Source organism: Monopterus albus, unplaced genomic scaffold, assembly GCF_001952655.1.
Source record: "Monopterus albus unplaced genomic scaffold, M_albus_1.0 scaffold334.1, whole genome shotgun sequence".
NCBI lineage: Eukaryota > Metazoa > Chordata > Actinopteri > Synbranchiformes > Synbranchidae > Monopterus > Monopterus albus.
This window is the reverse complement of record NW_018128214.1, coordinates 474,554-499,119: the sequence shown is the minus strand read 5'-3', so window position 1 is coordinate 499,119 and position 24,566 is coordinate 474,554. Positions and strand designations below refer to the sequence as shown.

At 46.7% G+C, this 24,566-nt stretch overlaps 1 protein-coding gene across 2 annotated transcripts in view; it reads left to right on the top strand.

Annotated features, from left to right (window-relative positions):
• Positions 1-2,651: 2,651 nt before the first annotated feature.
• asap2b (ArfGAP with SH3 domain, ankyrin repeat and PH domain 2b) overlaps positions 2,652-24,566 on the top strand; it is a 23,975-nt gene continuing 2,060 nt past the window's right edge. For both annotated transcript variants that reach the window (XM_020624666.1, XM_020624665.1), the window contains exons 1-25: positions 2,652-3,187; positions 7,413-7,485; positions 9,978-10,123; positions 10,272-10,346; positions 11,146-11,195; positions 11,576-11,705; positions 11,815-11,900; positions 12,192-12,267; positions 13,001-13,087; positions 13,762-13,865; positions 14,383-14,452; positions 14,801-14,888; positions 15,231-15,279; positions 15,441-15,607; positions 16,853-16,986; positions 17,243-17,337; positions 17,421-17,610; positions 18,582-18,667; positions 19,127-19,242; positions 19,811-19,878; positions 21,068-21,175; positions 21,273-21,507; positions 22,726-22,830; positions 23,512-23,839; positions 23,934-23,992. In XM_020624666.1, coding sequence (XP_020480322.1) covers positions 3,062-3,187; positions 7,413-7,485; positions 9,978-10,123; positions 10,272-10,346; positions 11,146-11,195; positions 11,576-11,705; positions 11,815-11,900; positions 12,192-12,267; positions 13,001-13,087; positions 13,762-13,865; positions 14,383-14,452; positions 14,801-14,888; positions 15,231-15,279; positions 15,441-15,607; positions 16,853-16,986; positions 17,243-17,337; positions 17,421-17,610; positions 18,582-18,667; positions 19,127-19,242; positions 19,811-19,878; positions 21,068-21,175; positions 21,273-21,507; positions 22,726-22,830; positions 23,512-23,839; positions 23,934-23,992 — 2,851 coding nt within the window. In that variant the 5' untranslated portion in view covers positions 2,652-3,061. The remainder of the gene's footprint in view (positions 3,188-7,412; positions 7,486-9,977; positions 10,124-10,271; positions 10,347-11,145; positions 11,196-11,575; positions 11,706-11,814; positions 11,901-12,191; positions 12,268-13,000; positions 13,088-13,761; positions 13,866-14,382; positions 14,453-14,800; positions 14,889-15,230; positions 15,280-15,440; positions 15,608-16,852; positions 16,987-17,242; positions 17,338-17,420; positions 17,611-18,581; positions 18,668-19,126; positions 19,243-19,810; positions 19,879-21,067; positions 21,176-21,272; positions 21,508-22,725; positions 22,831-23,511; positions 23,840-23,933; positions 23,993-24,566) is intronic.

Sequence of the window (24,566 nt, the reverse complement as noted above, 5' to 3'; positions counted from 1 at the left end):
GGACCCTGTCTCCATCTCTCCATGGCCACTAGGACCCTGTCTCCATCTCTCCATGGCCACTAGGACCCTCTCTCCATCTCTCCATGGCCACTAGGACCCTGTCTCCATCTCTCCATGGCCACTAGGACCCTCTCTCCATCTCTCCATGGCCACTAGGACCCTGTCTCCATCTCTCCATGGCCACTAGGACCCTCTCTCTATCTCTCCATGGCCACTAGGACCCTGTCTCCATCTCTCCATGGCGCAGACCAGCACGACCTGGTCTGTAGCGTTTGGAGAATGTTTCTGTTCCTCTTCCTCTGCCTGTTGTCTTTGCTCCTCCGTACTGGGACCAGTTTGTCACCTTGGGAGCTCGTTAAGGTTTATGGTGCTTTGTGAACAGTGTTGGGAAAGTTTCGACATGTAACATGATACTAGTTACCCTGGTAAAGTGTATTAAATAATGTAACTTTTTAATTACTTCATCAATGTAATGTAACATATTACTTTTAGTTGCTTTTCTAACAAATGTTATAAACTGGGCAGCTGTTACTGGCAAACTTTATTAAAGCTTCTTCAACATGACTTCGGATAAATAATATATTACTGTGGAGACACGCAGCAAAACCGTTTTCTGATTACAGAAGGAAAGTACCGTTGATTTCCTGTCCGATGGCCACCCGCCTTGGCGTTATTATTATTGTTATTATTATTATTATTATTATCATTATTGAGCAAAGCCCCAGCAAATCCCCCTGGGACAGCACTGGGCGACGGTGGGCAGAGAAAACCACCCACTCCTCCTTGATTGACAGACGAGAGGCGGTGCAAAGTGAAAACAGAGAACCAATCAGAAGTGAGAGTGTCCGTCCACACACAGAGGCAGCTCCCTGTCAGCCTCCTACCCACCATGGTGTTTGTCCTAGCAGCTTTGCTGGCCCTCATGTCTAAACGTGTTTGGGGAGAAGCTGGGAAGCCGCTGAATGATTGTTATATACTGTACGCTGTGTGGAACTGGTCTGACTGGTCGCTGTTACTGGGAGGTTGAGTGGAGAGCAGGGGTTGAAATATCAGTGAGTTACAGAGGAATCAGGAGGAAACGATACAGGGATGACTTTGTTTGGATGGAATGATCAGTCCTGGAGTCTGGTCTGCTCTGGTCGTGGTTACTGTGTCAGGCACAATAAAAGACAAACATCCATCCCCTCCTCCTCTTCTTCTTCCTCCTCTTCTTCCTCATCTGTGTCTCACAGAGTAGCAGTGTATGTGGACTGTCCTGCCGGCACTCTGTCCTTCTACACCGTCTCCTCTGACACACTGATCCACCTCCACACCTTCAACACCACATTCACTGAACCTCTTTATCCTGGGTTCAGGATCTCATGTGACTCCTCAGTGTCTCTGTGTGGTGTGTAGGTGAGAGAGTCTCCTGTGGACACAAACTCTGACTGAAGATCAGCTGCTGAGGTCAAAGGTCACAATTCACCATCCCACTTCACTGTGACTCAGACGCCAAACACTCATTTGTCTGATTTCATCACTTTGACCATCAACATTTGACCAGTTCAGTCCAATGGTTTTGATTCTGTGTGATGATTATTGTTGTCTCCGTTCACTCTGTTGTTGTTGCTGCCAGGATCCACTGAGCAGCATCCAGCTCTGCTCAGGTTTAATAGAATCACATCCATCCAGCTATGGAAGCCCAGAGCGGCCATGTTCTGTTTATGTATTTTCATCTCAGAACCACAACTTCTTCACTTCTTGAGTTCCAACATGTTCCAGGAGCAGTTTCCTTCATCCATCAGACTTTGTGCTGACATCCCTCTGTGTTGGCAGGACTCTGGGGTCTGGGGCCGAGCTGTTGTAAAGTCAGTCTGAGGAGTGGTGCTGAAAGTTCTCGTTCTAGTCTCAGGTGTGGACTGGATCATCTGCTCTTCTGGGAACATGAACCCTGATGCCCAGCTGTTTCCAGCAGGTGGCAGCAGCAGCAATGACTGATGGAGCAGAGCTCAACTCAACTCAACTCAACTTTATTTATATAGCGCTTTACCACAGCACAGCTGACCAAAGCACTTAACATATCATACAGATATAAAAACAACACATAAAAAGCTATAGACAGTAATATAAACAGAGCTGCTCTCTGGGAGCCGGTGCAGCAGCTTCGCCTTCACACGGAAGTACCTGCAGCAATTTCATGTGATTGTGTAAAAACAAAAGTGAAAACTATGTACATGAGCACAGTCCCCAGCAGTGCAGTCAAATACCCAGAAGTTCAAAGCCTGTACTGCCACATGCACCCTAAGGAAAGAAGTTTCCTGGTACAATGAAGCTGTTCATTTGCCTTTGTTGTGTCATTTGTGCAAACTAACACATGATTTGGCAGCATGTAAATGTAATTTAATCCCGTGTATTTTGGTGCATTTTAATGCGTGTTAATGGACACACATTAGAACGTGTGCTCTTTGTGTTTAATTTCAAGGGGTTTTTGTTTTTAACAGGGAAAATTTGTCAGTGTTTTAACTGATGTTATCTTTAAAAGTGGTTGTACAGTTTATTTATTATTGATAATATACTAAGTACAAAGTCAAGCCGTCCCAAACCAGCACTGCCCAGCCAGACAAGTCTAATGCTAATAAAGTTAATAAAGTTAAACAATGGATCCCCGGCTGTGTGACTGTGGGCCCTGGAAACAGCCGCAGAGTGAGAGCTCTCGCCGCTCCGCCTCTGCGCGTCTCCGCCCATCTCGGTGCAGTTTCCTCCTCAGGTGTTCGCAGCAGGAGGACGGAGGAGTGCGTCGGGACTGTCGGTGCTGCTCCGGGTCTGGCCTCTGCCGAACAAATCATGGAGTCTAAACTTTATTATTTCACCCGGAGCGGAATAAAAACCAGATTTAACCTTCAGCTATGAGGACGAGCGCGCCCTGGACTCAGGAGAGGATCTTTGGTGTCCGTCTGTGACAGTTTGGGGTGACCGACTTCCACTCAGTCCAGGTGTGGTTCTTACACCTGCGGCCGCGCTTCGGTTCAGTATTACTTAAGATTTTTCCCCGTCAGGACAGTGCGTGTGTGCGGAGCTCACGATGTCGGGGATGATCACTGTGACAGAGTTTATTTCGGAGACTAACGAGGACTACAAAGCTCCGACCACCTCCAGCTTCACCACCCGGATGTCCCACTGCAGGAACACGGTGGCAGCTCTGGAGGAGGTAAGGGAACACACAGGGAGACCACCCCGGAGACATGCGGAATGTCCGCGTTGTAGACCCAGAAAACGCGGCCTGTGTGCGCTGGGCATCATGAGGCAACATGGGGCATCATGGGGCAACATGGGCAGTGAAATCACAGAAAATCAGGCTGTCCTCAGTTTTCTTTGGCTTCCTGTGAAGAATACTATAGAAGCTAAGTGGTCGTCATTTCAGGCTGTAGACAGTGCACACGGTGGCTCTGCAGCGAGAAAACGAGTTTGTGTGGGTCATTCTGTGGATAAATACGCGTGACCTTCCAGATCTGGAGTCAAAGCCAACGTGTGTGTTTCACTGGAAAGAGGAACGGTCACTTCCGCCTGGTGTAACAGCTCAGAGCTGTTTTGTAAGAGTTTAGTTCGGCAGCTGCTTCTTTTTGCAACACAACCATGACCAGGCACATTTAGACAGAAGTGACAGGAGGAGCTGTAGTCAGAGGTCAAAGGTCACAGATGAGCCCGAGTCTGATTCCACACAGGCTCCACTCTTTTCTTTAATCGCTGACCTTTGACCTTACTCCCAGTGCTGTCAGTACTGGTACTACTCCAGCTGCTGCTGTCACTGTACCAGTCGCCGCTGCACCTGGAAACGCGTCCTGTGCATGTTGAAGGGTTTGCAGAGCTCGAGGTCCTGCCTGGTTTCCAGGGTGGCTGAGCTACTTTCAAGCCTTCCTCAGCTTTTCCCAGGACGTGTTGATTGAAGTTTTAAGGGCCACTAATGGTTTTCTAAGGTCCTCAAGGGGGCTGTTGAAACCTCAAGGAGTTGTTGGGGGACGGTGTGATTTGTTAGGAAGGAGGTGAAACGTGAGCATAAACATGTGTTGCTGAGTGGATCAGCGTTAAATGTGCAGGTCAGGAAAGCCATCCAGTAGAAAGGTTTAATGAGCTGAACTGGACTAATCGTGCACACACACACACACACACACACTTCACCGCTGCTGCAGCTGTCGCTTGGTTCACTTGTGCACATTACTTAGCGCTGCTGAGACTTTTGCTAATAATATTACAGGAAGTGTTTTCAGCGTCTGCTGTAAGACAGATGAAGATCTGACATTTCAACAAAACAAAAAGAGAAGTCTTTCATTTCCCTTGTAAAGATGAAACTGCACTGAGTGAAATACACACTGTCGTACTGCATTTCCAGTACCATACTAATGTAGCTACTGGCCTCCTGACCTGGATGTAACGTAGACGCCACCAGTTGTAGCTTTGTGGGGATACAGTAGGCCTGGTGTGCACAGTGAGACGCACTAAGGGTAAAGTGAGTGTGGCCCGCCCCACTTGTGCTGCTGAGGCCAAACACCAGAACCAGCTCTCAGTGTACGGTCCATAACCCAGTCCAGCTGACTGCAGGTGAACCCAAGGTGTGCACAAGCTGAAGGAGGATTCGCTCCAGGACTGTTGGATTAGACTTAGTTTGAGACGGGGGTTCCTAATAAACTGACCACTTAGTGTATATTCATCATCTCGTGAGTAGGCTCTAAGATCAGTGTGTCCAGAATAAAGGTTTACAGGTTTCTACTGCTTATTTCAGTAACACTCCTGAAATTGTGACCTGAGGTTTGTAGCGAGTGCAGGTCTGGACAGCGCAGGGCTTCCTGCTCCTGTTGCATGCTGGGATGTTTCTGTCAGGCCTCACCTGTCTGAACAGGACCTGCTCCCCCCCCCCCACCCTTGTATGGTGTTTCTAACGTGTCCCTCCTCTCTCTCTCTAAACGCTCCACCTGATTTACCTCTAGTGTTTGACTGTCTGCCTCCTCGTCCTCTCGTTCCGTCTTACTCAGGACTTAAAGCTGCTCTGTCTTTTAACACTGATAAGTCATCAACACCTCAGACGTATAGAATTGCAGTAACCAGATGAGCAGCCTGTTGGTGGCCCTCGGTTTCAAAACGAAAGGGTGATGAAGGACTTTGTCCACATGTCGTTAACGTGTCCCCGTTAACAGTGTGAGAATGAGCAGTGACCAGTACGGAGGTAAATCTCCACACGTACCCCGTTTGGAGTACTACTCACTCTGCAGCTCAGCGTCTGCGAGTGCGCGGCATGCACAGATTTGTAGGCAGAGTCAGGTTTGAGAGCGTGATCCCGGCCGTGTGGGCGCTTGTCTTTCTCCACTGAGGTTTGTGTCAAAGTCTGTCTGTGCCAAAAGTTTTGAGAAGTGCACAAAACAGTTGCAAATGCTCTTCACTTTATAAATCAGAACGGCTGGATTTGTACGAGCAGAATCAGATCCCGCCGCTCCAATCATCTGTTACGCTCTCGGCTCTGTCCTACCTCACTCTCAGACCTGACTCTGCCTACAATTGTGTCCCTGCTGCGCACTCGCAGACGCTGAGCTGCAAACTGAGTAGTGCTCAGTGTGGTTTGTGCTCCCTCGATTTGGTAAGGATTTCCTTCCATAGAGCAGCTGCTGGGTGCGGCGTCCCCTTGGGTGTCCAGACAGCTGTGGCCGATCACTGAGAGACTGAAGGGAACGTAACGACAGCAGGATCCTCAGGCATCTGCAGCCTCGTCTCTCTGGCTTCTCACTGGGTTTATGGAGGGACACCAGAGATGGTGGGATCCTCAGTGTGAGTCTCACTCCGGCAGGTTCTGCAGTTAAAGAAGCATCTTGTATGATTTTTAAACAGATGTGTGGCTGTTTGTTTATGATGGACATGAGTCATAGTAACAAGCTGTGAATGAAAAGTTACGCTGAGTCTAAAAATATGACTGAGGTGAGTCAGAGGGAGGAGTGAACGTTAGACTGGTACGGTAATCACCTGAAGGGTCACGCCAGAGGCCAGGCCCTGTACACACGTCCTGTGCACACCTGGTCTCATGTATGACTCACTGTCTGACAGTGACATGACTCGGTGCTGCTGCTGACAGAGTAAAACAAACAGCAGCGTAGTGGTGTAGGACTAAACCCCACGTCCTTCAGCGCAGGGCGGAGTCACTGATAGGGTTGTTTTCACAGTGGGACGCAGTCGGACAACAATCAAACCTCTGCAGAAATACTGAAGTAAAGTAAAGATGAAAGTGGTCACGTCTCTATAAAAACTAGCTGCTGGTGTTTCTGCTTCAGTCTACTTCGGTTTCATTGCACACACAGAGCTGTGTTTATATCTGAAGACCGCTGCGGTGGCAACACAACATAGTGGTGCTCAAACTGGGGTCCTCTGCCTCCAGGTGTCCTGAGGGGTCCTTGGCAGGTCTGAGGAGGTTTCTGAGGTCTCCCCAAAGTGTTCAGGGGTACAGTGCTTGAAACATTTCCATGTTGGCTCTTGATGTGGATTTAATGGCCTTTTGGGTTTTTTCCCAGAGGTCCTTGAAAGATGTCCAAGGTTCCTTATAGTGTTCCAAGGACACATCACAAGGTTTTTATGGTCCTTCTGGACTTTTTAAATCTCCCTGAAGGATTTCCAGTATCAGTAGTGTCCTCTCTAGCTGTTGGTTGTCTTCAGGCCTCCTGTGCAGCCTGTCTGTCTCCTGTCAGTCGTTCCTCCCACTGTCTTTGAATGTCTCACAGAGGAGGAAGTAGCTTAAAACTGTACAAGCAGCTTTTTAATAAATGAGTCAGTTCCGGTCTTGTGACTGGCATCGATGAAATAGCAGAGTGAAACCAGCCACAAACCTCAGATGAAAAACATCGAGAACATTACTGACCTTAACAGACTTTCAGTTCTAAAGTAGAAACACCTGAGCTTTGCTGTGTTTAAAGGCATGTGAACTTCTGGCCGTTTCAGTTTCATGTCGGCAGGAACTTACTGGTATATGTAAGAAGAAACAGACTCAAGCTTCTGATTATTCTGAGTATTTATTTATTTCTCCCTCTGTTTTACCACCTTTAAGGTTCAGGTAGTTGTCCTCACAGCAGCTGGTGGATCTGTTGACCTCCTCCCTCTCTGGTCCTTCACCAGGAGCATCACCAGCTCATCCAGACTGTGTGAAGTGTCTGACAGGCTTCTGTATTTAGTAGCTTTGTAACTCTGTTTGGTTTTGAATCATCTCAGGGACCTTTACTGTCAGAGAGTCGTCTCAGGCTGAGAGACACTACAGACTCAGAGGACGATGTCCTCCTCAGATCAAGAGTCAAAGGGCTGCAGGCCATTTAAAGAGAAGCACGGCCACCTCAGTGAAACGTGTGGCCTGGTTTCAGCTGTGCACGGAGACTGATGCTCTGTCCTGACTCTGTTTGTCCTCTCAGGTCCTGGACCTGGACCGATCAGTTCTGCACAAGATCAAGAAGTCGGTGAAGGCCATCCACGCGTCCGGTCTGAGTGAGTTCCACCTCGCTCTGCTGCCACTTCCTGTCTGTCACACACAAACTGTCAAAGCCACATGTCCACTTGTCTTTTTCCCAGAATATTTTTACTGAACAAAGTGAATGTTGCACTGAGCACGGTGTGAGAACATGATCAGATTAAGGAGGTGAAAGTACTGATGACTCATCACAATAAACAGCTGCATAGACACATGAATCGCACACAGTCAGGAAGATGAAACTACTGTCACAGACTTGTCTCGCAGTACAAACGTCACCGGGGCCTGTGTTTACCTGTCCATCCATCGTCTAGACTGGTTAGGGTGTGGAATAGGGGGGGTGACGTTGGCCCAGAGCAAATCCTCCATAATAATAGTGTTTGTTTCCTTCTTACTCTGAGTTACTTTTTATTCTGCAATGCCAGAAAATAGCTGTTTCCAAACATCGTGTGTAAAGTGCCACACCAGGCTCCAGGCTCTGAGGCCCCGGGTACAAGTCTTTGTAACTTCTCTGAAGAAAGTGTTTTGGAAAGCGACAGACTCTGTTCTTATTCTTGTGGTTCTTCACACCAAGATAAACGATAAACTGAGATGAAATTTTATTAATAAATAAAGCAGAAACATCCGTATTGATTGCTGCATGTTTAAAACCAGTTCAGTGAGCACACACAGTCAGCACACTGACCAAAGTGCTTCACAGTCCATGGCAATGAAGACTTACCACAACAGAGCAGTGACCTGAGTGTCAGTAAACTACTGGCAGCCGAGCGCTAATTTCAAAGATAGGTTTTTAATCCCGATTTAAAGGAGACCATGTCTGATATTAAGCACAGTTCAACAGCCAAACTCCAACTGCAAAGACCCCCCCCCTCCTTTCATATCTGGTCCAGTAGACCCAGATCAGCTGATCTGAGAGCTCAGGGAAACCCACAGGTGCTCAAAGCCTCGGTGAGATGGGGAGGAGTGAGACCTCTTAGTGCCCTGAAAACAAACAGCAACGCTTTAAAATCGATCCTAAAACGCACAGGGAGCCAGTGAAGGGAGCAGTTCACACTTGATGTACACGTTAAAAGGCGAGCAGCTGCATTTTGCTCCAGTTGGAGACAAAACATTAAGACCTGACTGAGTCCCACACTCGGCACATTACAGTAATCAGGCCTGGAGCTAATGAAGACCTGGACTGTTTTTACAAGGCCACTGTTAAGGAAACACTGGACCTGTGCAAGCAAACGAAGCTGGAGAAAGCTCGCATTTACCACCGCGCTAATCTGCCTCCACTCATTATCCAAAAAGCTGCAGGCGTGAGATGAGCGAACATGTGGTGGAGCAGCTGTGAGGTGGCCATGTGGTCGGTGGGTTAGTGCTCAGGCAAGTGGAGTCTCGCCTCCCAACATTCCTGTCATGGCTGTCATGTCCCAGCCTGCCGAGGGAGAGCCTCCCTCCGCCACGAGCTGCTGTCGGTCGGTCTGTTTGTGCACCAATGTGGAGAATGAATCCTAGCAAATGTGTTCAGCAAACGCAGCATGGTCCTGGTTGTGTGACCAAAAAAAAGCTTTTGGCACAAGGGCCTGTTCCTCAGTCCAGTGTCACTGACACAGTCTGTAGTGAAGAAACTAACAGTCGACAGACAGAGGAGGAAACAGGAAGCTCAGCTTTTTCAGTGAGGAAGCACAATGTTAAGCTGTGGCAGAGCGGCACCACCAGCTGGAGCCCGGCCTGTGCATGTTGCAGCTGTAAAGGACAGAACACATTATAAACCAGACATGGGGGGTCAGGGGGTGATGGTGAAGAAGCACCAGGACCAAGAAGTGTCATGTTGTGAAAGTGACGCTGAGGACAACAGACGTGGAACATGTGCACACGCAGCAGCTGGTGGCTGAGCCGTAGGACGACACTGAACATTAACTGGGCTCGGAAAAAGGAAAACTGTGGAGTGTGAAACACAGAGATGGACTCGGTGAAAACCATCCACACAACTCGGAGCAGAACAATGAAACACACAGTTTCAGTGGATTGACCTCGTTAACAAAGCCAAGGTTCATTTGGTCCCTTACTTTTTATTTACAGCCGTTCTCCCATTTGCAAAATAAAAATGGAAAACAAAGATTTTTACTTGCATATAAAGAGTTTTTACGAGCTGTATTTGATCTCATTGCTTCCTGTAGGAACAAAAACAGTGTTTGTTTGTTTGCTTGTTTTGCTTTTCACTTCTATGATGCATCATGTAAATACTAATTTCATCTGTTTATAACTATTTTATTATCCATGGATTTAATCCTTGATCTTAATAAAACACAACGAACATTTGGCTGGAGCCTGTCACACAGGAGCCAATTGGGATTCAGACGTGTAACTAAAGACACACCACGTGACATTGTTCTTTCACACCATATGGACTCGGAGACAAAGCTGAGGTGGACAGAGGCTGCTGGAGTCGACACAACCTGGTGTTTGAGGTGTCGTCCTTTTTACTGTGTATCGCTGTAATTGTTTCTGTTGTGCGTTGCAGCTCACGTGGAGAACGAGGAGCAGTACGTCCAGTCCATGGAGAAGTTCGGGGACAACTGTGTGTGCAGGGATGACACCGAGGTTGGCTCCGCCTTCCTCAAGTTCGCCGTGTTCACCAAGGAGCTGACGGCGCTCTTCAAAAACCTGGTGAGGGGACGCACTGCACAGCCTGGAGTAGACAGATGAGTACTGGACTCTGGGTTCAGTTTGTCCTCTGTGACGTGTGAACGAAGACGTCTGTGACTCTGTGTGTGTGCGAGGCTGTCTGTGCTTTAACATGACTTCCTGTCTGCAGTTACAGAACATGAACAACATCATCACCTTCCCTCTGGACAGTCTGCTGAAGGGGGACCTGAAGGGCGTCAAAGGGGTTTGTGCTTCACTTTTTTCTCTCTGTGTGAACCAGCCGGTCTCAGTCCAACAGGATCAGGTGCAGGTCGAATGCAGTTCCCTTAAAAAAACCCTTTTGGAGAATTGAAAATGTCTCGGGCAGAGATCTAGAATACTTCTTCTGGACTGTGACATTATTCCAGCAGCAGACAGCTGTTAGGAAGCGTCGAAGCTTTAAAGTGTTTTCTGTTTTTTATATGTCTCTTTGTTGTTTTGCATCATTTTGTAGTCGTTTGCATCTTTTTTTGTGTGCTCAGTTGCGTGTACATGGGTCCAGGTCACATTACGTGATTGATTAGATTTATTGTTATATACATCTGGGATGTCTGGAACAACGCGTGGGTTTCCTGTCCACGTGTTGTTCCAGACATTAAATGACCGTTCTGTGTTGGATCTTCTCTTTGGCCTGGTGAACGCTGCAGAGACCCTGTTGATGTCAGTGATCATCTTCGTTATCAGTTAATCTGACCAACTAAAAGCAATTGAAACGTCTCAGATCTTGGGATTCATAAGTAAATATCTCCATTTTATTGACATGTTTGTCAGTGGTGTCGTCATAATGTCTACGGGAGCGTGGTCATATAGCGCATGTGTTTCAGATCCAGTATGAGATTTATATAACAGAACTAAAACCAGAGACTCCTGTTGAGTCAGCTCACACAGTCATGGTGCTGCAGCGAGTCACGGGTCAAAGTCCTGTGTGTGTGGCTATGAGTCAGTGCTGCGATCTGATTGGTCGGAGCTCAAAACTAACAGTGTGGCGTCTGTGCCTCCTGCAGGACCTGAAGAAACCATTCGACAAAGCCTGGAAGGACTACGAGACCAAACTGTAAGAAGGACTTGATCACACACTGGATCTGGTTAAACCTCAGTTCAGCCAAACGTGTCCTCTGAACGTCCCCACGCTTCGTCATGGTTCTGAAGTTAATTTTACTCAGACATAAAGGTCCAACAAGCGTGGGGGCTGTTCCTGGAAAACTGTGTAGTCTTCAGTCAAACTTAAAGTGTCTCTTCTTCTTCTGTCAACATGTGATTGTCTCTGTCAATGATTTGTCTTTAAACCCCCCCTTCACATGTTAAAATCCTGATTTTCCAGCATTAAGAAAATGTCTCCCTATTGATTTAGCTTAGTACAGTGTTGAGAAAAGATGTTTTCTGATATCTGAACAATTGTCTTCAGCATCTAACCCTGGTGTTCAACCTCTGCAGAGCCAAGATCGAGAAGGAGAAGAGGGAGCACGCCAAGCAGCACGGGATGATCCGGACCGAGTTCAGCGGAGGAGAAATTGCCGAGGACATGGAGAAGGAGAGGCAACTCTTCCAGCTGCAGATGTGTGAGGTGATGTCGCTCACAGTGTTTCATCTCTAAACTAACAAAGCTCATCACAAGAGGAGTCAGTAACCACCAACCTGTGTCATTTGGTTTCCCTGGTGTCTCGTCTCTGCAGTATCTCCTCAAGGTGAACGAGATCAAAGTGAAGAAAGGGGTTGACTTCCTCCAGAACCTCATCAAGTATTTCCACGCTCAGTGCAAGTACGAAAATACAAACATGTTTCCATCAGTCAGAAGGGACTTTCAGAAATATCGCTCTCCACCGTACATTATTTAGTATCAACCAGAAATATGTGAAGCTATTTATGAAAGCAGTTCGTTCAGAGACAAAGAAATACAAATGGAGCAAGGCTTGAAATAAAAGCATCATTAATTTAGTCCACGCTGTGTTTCATGCAGTTACCACACAGTGTCACCGGATTCTGGTGTATTATAGACACGTTTGTGCACTTCTTCTTACAAACCGTGCTTTTGTTTCGCTGCTCTGTTCAGTTTTTTCCAGGACGGACTGAAAGCTGTGGAGAGTCTGAAGCCATCTGTAGAGAAACTGGCTACGGACCTGACCGCGGTGAGGATGCCAGGTGTTCAGTGCTGAGTGAGAAACCGACAGCAGCACGTGACAGGGAGGGAACGGCGTTAACCCTTCACTGCCCAGCGGTCCCGGTACTGGGACCGGACTGGATCTGAGAGAGCTGACGAGTGCTGCACACTTGACTCTCCAAAGCTCATACGTTTGACTTTTATCTCATAGTCTCTGCTTTCATCACGTAGTGTTGATTTGACATAAGCATTTTTTATCAGGACAAACTTCAAAAAGTGAACGGACGGAGAGACTTGAGGCGTTTCTGAATTCTCCCAGATGGCACTGGCCTCTGTTGGCCTCACAGCTGTGGAGCTGTTACAGTCACTTTGTTCAGACAGAAATCACTGGGATTAAATGTCAGAATTCTACTTGAGTATTTCCATCTATGGCAAAGTAGTGGTACTTTCTGTTACATTCATATGACAGATCATTACGTATAGTGTGTTATACCAGACTAAAAGACTCAGCACTGTATCAGGAAGGTTAAATGAGCTCCACCGTGACTTCCTCCAACATTAAAGTGATATAATACTGTAAAACTGACGAGGCTCACCTGCATAATGAGCACATTTACTTTAAGTACATTTGGTCTGAATGTGTTTTGCTTTTACTTCAGGTGAAGTTTTTTTACAGTGTGTTTTGCTGTTTTTACTCAAGCAGATGATTCGAATAGTTCGGCCACAACTAACTCGTGTCTCTTGTTTTTCCTGTTGATCAGATTAAACAGACTCAGGACGGAGAGAGGAAGCAGCTGACTCAGCTCCGAGACGTCCTGAAAGCTTCGCTGCAGTCGGAGCAGAAAGAGGTGGGAGTGCAGTTTGCCGGCCCTTTTGACCAAACCAGTCTTATTACTGAAAGGAAGGAGAAAATGACATTTCAGTGAGCACGGTCAACGTGCTGTGGCAGAGGGATGTGGATCTGCGCATGTGTTTACTGCAGACTCTCCACATCATGTTATTTTTATGTCAGTGGGTGTAAAACGTGACATCGTTCTTTCAGATTGTTCAGTAAAAACATTTTGAAATTACAGGTGTTAAATGTGACGACTACGCCGTAGTTTTGATTGATACAGTTTTGACCAAATAAGAAGAAGATTCAAAACAAATGCCAGTAGCTTTATTTAACTAAGCTGAATTTTAGTTCAGTAAAGTTTCAACATTAAACTGACTAATGGAACAAATGTGCCAAATGTAGTTCTTTTATAATTTTTAAAGTTGTATTTAAATGTTGGTCGTCTTGTAATGTGTGTAGAAAAACATCTTGAGGCCTGTGGATCATGTACTGACCTTTTTACCTACAAGAAAGTCCAACATCTGTCCAACATCTGCTGGACAGATGTTGGACTTTGACCTCATCTCACTCCTCCAGTCAACTCTTTAGTTATTAATGAGTCTAGCGCCACCCTCAGGACAAGCTACAGAGACTCTGGACTATAAACCTGGATGTTGACGTCCTCTCCGTGTGTCCCGGTGTCCTTAGGACTCCCAGGCGAAGCAGAATGCAGGCTACAGCCTCCACCAGCTGCAGGGAAACAAGGCCCATGGAACCGAACGCTCTGGATTCCTCTACAAGAGAAGTGAGGGGTGAGTGAACTCAAAGTCCCAGAATCCCACAGGCAAATAACTTTCAAACATGGCTGCCATCCTTCCTCCTGCAGGGTTCAAGTGCCACCAATTCCTGACTTTGTCTCTTGTTCAGCTTGTAGAAACACACATTTGTGTTAAGTTTGTGAGGTTGACTGCATGAATACTGATCAGTGTTGGGCTCTTTACTCACAAAATGTAATATATTACTCAATACTCGTTACTCGACCTGTCCAGGGTATACCCCACCTCTCACCCAAAGTCAGCTGGGATTGGCCCAGGCCCCCCCTCAACACTGTTCAGGATAAGCAGTATTTGCTTCTGGAGGGAGTAACTGTAATATGATTACTGAAATTTTATTTGTAACTTCTTACACTACTCGTTACTGGGAAAAGTAATATTACTACAGTAACGTGTTATGGCCCAACACTGGTACCGACCAGCAGTCAGCAAGGCACTGTATGTTCTCTGTAACACAGTTTGTCAGCACTGATCCCCATTGTTCACTCTTCCTCAGCCTGAGGAAGGTGTGGCAGAAGAGGAAGTGCTCGGTGAAGAACGGTTTCCTGACCATCTGCCACGGAACGGTAAGACGCCACATACTCTCTGAAACGCCATGTTGTCGATCCAGCAACTAAACCAATCAGGTCTCAGATCAGGTGAGAGCCAGGCATCTCCCATCATGCCCTGAGCTCTTAGAGGCGGTGGAGAGCAACTGCGGCGCCTGGATCATGTGACAGTATCGTTGCCTGTGTATGTTTTATGTCAGAACAAACGGCTGCACTGTGCAACAATAGGTGGTTATCTGATTCTGTGCAGATCCGGCTCATCTCAGACATGCCTTATATGTTTGATTCAGTACTGACCAGTCTGGGTCTCTGTCGGGTTCAGCACTGTTGCTGTTGTTACCTTTCTCCCTGCTCTTTGTCTTGCAGGCTAACAAAGCTCCAGCTAAAGTTAACCTGCTCACCTGCCAGGTGAAGAGGAATCCAGAGGAGAAGAAGAGCTTTGACCTGTTTTCACGTGAGCTGTGTTTTCTTTTAACTTTACTGATGTGGCCTTAATCATTCGGATGTGTTTGGAGTCAGTTTCACACAGGTTGAGTTGTTAAAAACTGTCAAACCCTTAAAGTGTAACTAAATAACTTCATAATGTTTTCTAATGACAGTAAACTGTTTTTTATTTTTCTAAATTAAAAATCTGCTTGAGTTTCTTTATGCTTTACTCATTCCAAGTTACAAATGATTCAGATGGCCGATGGCATCAGAAGGTGCTTGACATTAGTTCATCGTCATGTCTGAGTTTATCTAAAAGTGATGAGCAGTTGCTTCATGGTTCATGTTGTTTTGTGTTTCCCGCCGTCAGACGACAGAACGTATCACTTCCAAGCCGAGGATGAAGCAGAGTGTCAGATGTAAGTGTCTGATGTTGTGTCGTTGCTGCAGCCGGGTGTCTGATGTTGTGTCGTGTCTGATGTTGTGTCGTTGTGTCTGATGTTGTGTCGTTGCTGCAGCCGGGTGTCTGATGTTGTGTCGTTGCTGCAGCCGGGTGTCTGATGTTGTGTTGTTGCTGTAGCTGGATGTCAGTGCTGCAGAACAGTAAGGACGAGGCTCTGAACATGGCCTTCAAAGGAGACCAGGATGACGGCGAGAACAACATTGTCCAGGAACTGACCAAGGCCATCGCCGAAGAGGTAAAGAGGATGAGAGGCAACGACAGCTGCTGCGACTGCGGAGCCGCAGGTCAGTACTTCTGCTAATACTACTAGTACTACTGCTAATACTACTAGTACTACTGCTACCTCTACTAATGCACTGCTACTTCACTACTCCTACTTGCAAATGTGCAGCTCCCTCTACCGATGCTGCTACTACAGTATTTGCTTCTAAATGATTCTGTAAACTTTCCTGTCATGAACTCGTTCTTGTTAAGCGACGACTGAGCAGCTGTGTGAGGAAATGACAGCCCTCTGTAAAGAGCTGTGGCTGTGTGTTGGTCCTGGGTGAGGAGGGATGTCCAGGTGTTAGTGGAGCGTTCTGCCAGCGCGGCTATGAGACGAGAAAGTGTGTTTAGAGAAGGTTCTGACGTTTTGGTGACAGGTGGCTGATGCCTCCCTTTAATTTCACTTTCACCCTTGTTGAAATTGTGCTTCCTCCTCAGCGTTGCTTTCACTGCCATGTCTAATAATGTGTATTTCAGATTTTGTTTCTATGCAAATGACTGATTAAAGGTGTGTCTATGTCTATTTATGTCTAAATCCGGGAGTGGAAAAGAAGCTTGTGCACGTGCGCCCAGTTCCACAGTGACTGAGATTTATAAAACAGAACCAGGCCCCAGGGGTATTCTGATTACCTTTAGTCCATGTGGAGCGACCCGTCTGTTCCCAGGCTGCTGGTCAGACAGGTTTCTGTAGGACGGGGACACTGCTGGGTTTTGGTGTAACAGCTGCTGATGCAGGAATTAGACAGGTCCCAAGTTTCAGCTGAGCTGTCAGTCTATCAGCGGCTGGGTTTGGATCAGGGCCACAGCTGCAGTACGACACCCTCACCAGGACCTCTACAGGAGGTGCAGGTCTCTCTCCTCTGTCAGCTTCTTGTTATGAGTGACGGGGTCGTCGACAGCCCCTGGCCCCCCCACCCCAGCTCTGTACGAGCACCCAGACTGGTCCTCGCAACTGTTTTGTTCTGTTGTGTTTGTTAACCTATAAAATGATGTCAGAATTAGTTGATTCTACTTAATACTGTGAAAAGTAACTGCAGCTGTCAAACAAATGAAGTGAAGTGAAAAAAACAGTATTTAAAGTTCAGTTTAAAGTGCATGAGATTTAGAAACTAAACGTGACACCAGTATCGGGGCTGATGCTGCGTTCTAGGACTCATACTTGTAAACATGCCGACACCACTTTACGTTAACCTGGTCGAGCAGACACTTCAGTGGTGTAGAGAGAATAAACTGAAGAAGAATAAATTCCTCTCTCGTTCCGTCAGACCCCACCTGGCTCTCCACCAACCTGGGGGTCCTGATCTGTATCGAGTGCTCGGGGATCCACAGAGAGATGGGAGTCCACTACTCCAGGATCCAGAGTCTGGACTTGGACGTCCTGGGGACCTCTGAGCTTCTGGTGAGTCCACTTCACCGTCCCCAGAGAGGTAACGGAAATCAGAGCTTCAGGCAGAGCAGATGGTTTTCTGTCTGCAAGTTGGATTCTTTGGTTTTTATTCTCTATTAGGTTTTTTCCATCTACAGTAACCAGCATTTACAGACAGTAGAGGTGTACAGCGTAGTCTGTGGAACCAGCAGAAACCACGAGCATGTGACTGTTTTGACTGAGGAAGGAGCAGCAGTGATGAATCCTCATGTGTTGTGTTGTGTTTTAGTTGGCGAAGAATGTGGGAAATGCCAGCTTCAACGAGATCATGGAGGCCGATCTGGTGGAGCAGGACATGACCAAACCTGATCCGAGAAGCGACATGTGAGAGCCTGACGTTAAGACAATCCAAAACCTGGTAAACCCTGACGTACTAACCCCTTCTCTCTGTCCGCTGGTGTTTTTAGGCAGATCAGGAAGGACTACATCACAGCAAAGTACACAGAGAAGCGTTTTGCTCGGCACCTTTGTCCCGACGCCGCATCCAGACTGCAGGTTCTGTACGAGGCCGTCAGGAACAGAGACATCCTGTCTCTGATCCAGGTCTACGCTGAGGGGGTGGACCTGATGGAGGTCATCCCACAGCCCAAAGAACACGTACGCCCACACTCAGTACAGACACTGTGCCACATCATCTCTGCTGCAGCACCTGTAGTATCGAATCAATCAAATCAAAATGTGCCATATAAATAAAAACGCTGACCAAAGTGCTTCACATTAAGTCAAGGTAAAACCACAATAAGAAGAAAGAGAGTAGAAAAATCTACACCACTGTTAATAAAAGAGGTCAGAGCTCTACTTGGTGTGGAACAACAAAGTGAATAAGTAAGACTTGAGCTTTGCTTTAAAACGTACCTGGTCCGTAGTGGATCGGCTCTCTGGTGGTAAGGCGCTCCACAGTTTGGGAGCAACCACAGCAAAAGTCCTGTCACCCCACTGTTTACACCTCGATCTGGGGACGTCCAAAAGAAACTGGCTGGAGGACCTGGGATCTCTACAGTGTCTACGGGCAACCACATACGATAGAGCTTTACCACTGAGGTCATTAAACACGAACGAGAGTTTAAAATCAGTCCGAAAGTGTATCAGAAGCCAGTGGAGCAAGTGTAGAACAGGGGTAATATGATCATATTTAGATGTTTTATGAATGAGATGAGCAGCAGCATTTTGGACCGAGGGCTGGAAAGTCATGACTCCTTTCCACCAACATACAGAGTGTTAGAATAGTCCAATCTGATAAAAGCGTGAACTCCTCTCTCAGGATCCTTATGTGTTAAAGGCTTCACTTTGGATAAAAGAAAACAAGCTCACTTTTACAACACAGTTGATTTGTGTGTTGAATTTCAGCTCACTGTCAAATGCCACACGCAGGTTTCCTACAAATGTCAGTAGCACCTGGGATGAAATACAAACCAAAAATAACACAATCAGTCTTAGTCTCACCGAGATGAAGAAGGTGGGTGAATAGACACTCCTGGCACGAGGACAGATGTCAGGAAAGACCTCCTGATGGAGTCAGTCTCCCTCACTTCCTCCACCACTTTTGACTGAAGTGCTCTGTTTTTCAGGAACCTGGAGAGACGGTGCTCCACCTGGCCGTGCGTATGGCCGACAGGAACTCCCTCCACATCGTTGACTTCCTCGCACAAAACGGGTAACTGCTCCCACCTGAACTGTGCAGCATCATAAGAGCTGCAACTAATGACAGATGTTTGAATGCATCCTATCCGTGTGCTCTGTATCCGCCTCCCGTGTGAACACCGCTGAGCTCCTAAACTGCCACACATGCACTGAAATATGAGCCACGTGCGCACAAGAATAACATCCAGGTGGTGTGCGCAACAGTCAGATGGCCCAGTTTCCTCCCAAACCACTGGGTTACGATATGTTCCTTCCAGTTTGTCCTGATCAGAAGCTTCTCCATAAACATCCACCACATGTGAAACATCCTGGTCTCTCCACTGACCCCGTCGTTGTCGTCGCTCTCCTCCATGTTTATTGTTGCTCGCCTGTGAAGGGCCGACACCGAATGAGAAATAAAATGTTGTAGAGCATGCAGTGTCAGTGAGTGTCCCCACGTGCAGTGATGCCAAGTTGTGTTTGTGTGCTTCAGTGCTAACCTGGACAAGCAGACGGCGAGAGGCAGCACAGCGCTGCACTACTGCTGCCTGATAGACAACAGCGAGTGTCTCAAACTGCTGCTGAGAGGAAAAGCTTCCGTGTCCATCGGTGAGAACAGGACGACAGCAGCGCCTGCTGCACATCGAGGATAACAACATGACACAACTAGCATTAGAGCAGCATTTCTGAGCCACACCGTGTACAGGGGCCTTTAAATTCACCCAGTGGGCGTGTGTTAGTGTTACTGTTTGATTCATTTAGATGTAACGCCAGCGGTGGAGGCTCTGCAGCTGTTTTACCAACAGTTTGTGGACAGTTGTGTAGTTTCCCCAGGTGGGAAAGTAAATATGATATGAATGCAGTGTTAGTCACTGAGAACCTGCCTGTTATCTTAACTAGTGGCTAAAGTAAAGAAATAGAAGAAAATAGGCACCAAGTCACAGAAAGGTAGAAAATAAAAGGAGAAAGTAAAACAAGTAGAAAACAGCAAAATGTCTCTTATGAGAAAATGTACAGGTTTTACATTAGGACATATTTGCTGTCATGAAAATATATGAACACGACCAAAGGACATGATAAGTAGCGTTGACGTGTGCGCTTCAAGATAAAGTTTCCACCTGATCATATAAGATTGCACAGTCAATAACTGTGTGCAACATATGGTTTGTGTCTACAGCCAATGACGCAGGGGAGACGCCGCTGGACATCGCCAGACGCCTGCGACACACTCAGTGCGAAGAGCTGGTGAGAGATAGATGGTAGCCTCTGTTTGGTTTGTAATGTCCTTCAAATGGAAGACGTGAGCTGTCTTCGTTTATTTACATCAAGGTCAAGTGTTTGTCATGTGCACAGTGAGGAAACGTGTTTCCCTGTACAATGAAATTCTTTCTTTGCTGTCCACATGAATGCCGCATAATACAAGTGAAATATAATGCAGATACATAGGTAACACAATCTAAATTTCAAAATCTAAGGCACTGTAAAACAGCCGATGAGAGCAGCATAATGAAAATACAAGGATACAATATAATGAAGAGAGAATGTATCCTGCATGGGAGCTGTGTGCGCAAATATTCAGCAGTGAATGTGCAATTATGCATGTGCAAAATGAGTGTGTAAACAGTACGGTTGGAATTATATGAGGTAGTTCCTGAGTTCCTATTGTCATATTATGCTGTGCGATACTGTATCGAATCACAAAAGTTCACATGCAAGTAGTGCCGAGTTTATGCAGGGACATATGAAACCTTTTTACAGGAGATTTTATGCATATGATGCTGTGTTGCTTATTTTATGCCAATTTCTCTAAAACCTGATTTTGAAAAAAGCTGCAGTACATCACCTTGTTTACAGTATTGCAGTATATCGCAATAAATCAAACACTAACCCCTGTATCGTGATATGTATTGTATCGCCAGATTCTTGCCAGTACACAGCCTTGGTTTTAACAAGAGCTGACTATGATGAGGATTTGAAAAGGACTAAATGTGCAGTGAAGTACACGACTAACATGAAATAAATGTCTAAAAACTTGTATATAAGCTGAATTTTTGATTTGGGACAAAAAAAACTTAGCATAGAAGTGTACTCGCTAGCTTTACTAGCTCTGAAGACCAAGAGGTGAAACACAAAGCTCAACAAAAGCCAGTAAGGAGACCTTTGAGTTGAGATTTTTATTTTAGACACACGTTGTTGTTGTTGTTGTTTACCTTAGTAACAACACAGTTACAGTAAAACTGAGTAATATTTATACTGCCTTGGTTTTATTCTCTTTATCTCACCGGTATCATTTCTATGACGTAGTCTCAAATATATTGATGTGTTCATATTCGTGCCGTCTTCCCCTCAGGAGCCCTTTGCATCCACCTGGGTGGAAGGTGAGTGATTGTTTGATCACACATGTAAAATGTTGTTGTGTGTGTGTGTGTTTCAGTTGACTCAAGCTCAGACCGGAAAGTTTAACGTCCATGTTCACGTCGAGTATGAATGGCGTCTCCAAAACGAGGACCTGGATGAGAGTGACGACGAGATGGAGGACAAGGTCAGCTGGTTTTATCTGACCAAGTCAAATTCTGCTACATGTAAAACAGCATCTAGAAATGTTCAGGATGTGTAGCAGTGTCTGTGTCCCCCCACAGCCTATCCCCAACCGTCGTGAGGAGCGTCCGGTCAGCTGCTTCATGCCAGGCAGCGGCCCCATGCAGTCCAACCTGGCGGCGTTGGCCCGGGATGTGGCCTGCCTGGCACGGGACAAACAGAGGCCTCAGGTCACGAGTATGATGATCAACAATGAGAGCTACGGCACCATGATGGACCTCAACCTGCCGCCACCGGGCCCAACACCCCCGCTGCCTCCCAGAGCACCCAGCAAAGGTCAGAGGGGTTAACTCAGACCCTCGACCCGCCCAGTTAACGGTCAAATTTAGCTCCAGTGCTAAAAGTGATGGGCTGGTCCAAGCACCCAGAGGATTTCATTACTGATAAAATTAAGAAAAGAGCTGCATCAGTATCAGTCTAAAGTAAAATACCGGGAGTTTTTTTTCTCCAAATTTGAATAAGATCATCTTAAATGATTTAAATGTTTAATAGACTATGTGGACAATGTCTTTGCTGCTGTACGAAGACGGCTCTGATGGAGGGTCATTTTACATTGCTATGAACGTTCAGCCAGAGGCCTGATGGAAGATCCTTTGACTTTCCATCAGCTCACATATTAATGTGTCTAGAACTTTGGTTTATGACCAAATACCTGCTAAGCTATTGACATTCCTATCAGCCTCATGCTGATTAGCTAATGTTAGCACACAGTTAGGGCGTGTAGGTGGGAGAGAGACGTACTGAAAGTAAAAGAAAATACTAAAGTTCTAGGCCCCAGACTCGCCGTGTAGTTTAGATTATTTTAATAGTTTTGCTGTTTTGACTGAACAAATAAAGCAAAATATCATATTTTTGCCCTCCTTCAGAGAGTTCAAAATGCTGCTGCTCATCTACTGGTTGGGGGGCGCAAAAGGGACCATATCACACCCATTTTGGCTTCTCTACATTGGCTGCCGGTGTGTTTTAGAATTCATTTTAAGATTCTTTTATTTGTTTTTAAGTCTCTACATGGTTTGGCCCCCCTTTATCTTACAGAATTGCTGCATCCCTATAGCCCCACTCGGTGCCTCAGATCAGCTGATCAGTTGCTCTCGGAGACACCGAGGGCTAGGCGGAGACTTAGTGGGGACAGAGCCTTCTCTGTGGGGGCTCCTAAGTTGTGGAATGCATTGCCCCTTTACATTAGGCAGGCCCCCTCGTTGTTCACTCATCTGTACCGTTTGGCGTTCCAATCAGTATGGGCCTCTGTCTTGTTGAGCCTTTGTTTTATGATGGGTGGTTGTTTTATTGTTGTTTGTTTTATTTTATTTTAATGGGTTTTGTGGATATTGTGTTAAGCACTTGGGTCAGCTCTGGGTGTGTTAAATGTGCTATATAAATAAAGTTGATGATGATGATCATCCCAGCAGCCGCAGGTAGCTGAGCAGTGTAATGGCCGACTCCCTGTTTGTATCTGTTCAGAATACTGAGACGTGTGGTTTTGTCCCCATGCAGGACCAGGACCCAGTAAACCCGCTGCAGTAGAAACCATAGGGCGACAGCGGTCGAGCTCTGACCCCCCGCTCCCTCAAACCCCTGAGAGGAACTCCTCCATGTATGGTGAGTGTTTTAAACAGTCAAACTGTTCAGATCAGTTTACGTCGGCCTCGTCTGTGTAAACGTCACAACATCAGTCTGATGAGCTCTAACGTTTCAACCTGAATAAGAAAGGCATTAGTTAGTCATCAACTTGTGCTCCAAGTAAAATCACTTCAGAGTGAATGAGCAGCTGACACGTCTCATGTCAGATCAGTCTGTATAAAGGATTTTTCACCCGGTGGTGGTGGGCAAAGGGAAGACGCTGTTTTTCTGTATTTTCCGATTTCATCCATCTGATTATTAGAAATCTGCCTCAGAAAGCTTTATGTAAACATACATCTTAGGATAACATTTTGTTTTATCAAGCGGTCTGTGTGCAGAGAATCAGCTCCACTATGTTAAATGTGCTTTTCTGGCATCTTGTTACATTTCTTTGCAGTCCCCTTGTGGCTCTTTGTAGTGTTTTGAGTCTGTGTGTAGCTGTTTGTAGTATTTTGAGTCTCTTTGTAGTCACGTGTCTCCCAACACAAACCCACAGCCTTGAGCTCCACCAGCTGTGTCGCTCCTCACGTCGACAGCAGGTGGAAACTCACTCTGATCTTCTGGCGACTCAGTTAAATTTGAGTCACATTTGTTTGGAAACTGACGAGTGAGGTTTTTCTGGTTCATTAAACCTGATTCAGCTCTCACCTCCTCTCCCAGTGCTCCCAGCTCTCCCAGCAGTGCCTCCTCTGCCGCCTCCTCTTCCTCCTCCAGGAAACAAGAAGTCCAGCATATTGGAGCCCAGGACCGGGTCAGTCAGGAACACGCCCCTCCCTCCTCTGCCTCCCCAACCAGCACCAGGACCCCCCTCCATTCCTCCAGTACCCCAAGTTCCACCACCCTCCATCCCACCACCCCAAAAAGTTCCACTCCTCCCCCCACCTGTCTCCAGCCAACAGACCAGCAGACCACCGGCTCCACCAGGACCGCTGCCAACAGTGGTTCCACCAGAACCACCGCCGCCACGGGGACCCAAATCACCCATTGGGTATGTAGTAGAGAGTAATGGTCTGTACTGGTCAGTAGATCAGTATCCATCTGATTAAATATAACTGTTCTAACTTTATTTTTCCTGATTCCAGATCAGGGAAATATCCTCCAGTGAGGCCTCCTGTCAGGACTGCATCTGTGGACAAACGAGGTACATGCACACATGTTGGTCTCTGTATATAAAGCTTTTCATAGCATCTAAGCCAGATTCTGACCTGATCCCAAAATCAAGTCTTAAAGGATGCAGCTGGTGATTTTGTATACTTGTGTAATTCTGCCTAAACCCTGTCCAGAGACCAGCAACACCAGTGAATGTGGTGTCCTCACCGTAATGTGTGTGAGTCCAGACCCTGGTCCAGCTCATCGCTCTGTGCTGTAGACCTCCACTGTTGTCCACCAGCTAATAATTCCCCCTCAGTGAGCCACACCACTGCTCTGGGGGGCAGGTTTCCTCCTCAGGGAACATGGGGGGCCGTCTGTTTCCAACAGACAGCTCCACAGACTGAGAACGGTGTCACTGTACAGAGTCACTGACCTCTGCTCTGGTCACACACTGACTGTTAGTTCGAGAAGCTAGAGGAGTAGAGCAGAGGTCACGTGTTTGGTGGGTGGCATCAAAGTGCTGTACTTCATGTTACAGTTTTGATGTTTGTAGTGGCTGAGAGTCTGTCTCGTATCCTCTGGACCTCGAATCATCCAGAACGCCTTTTCCTGCTGGGCAACTG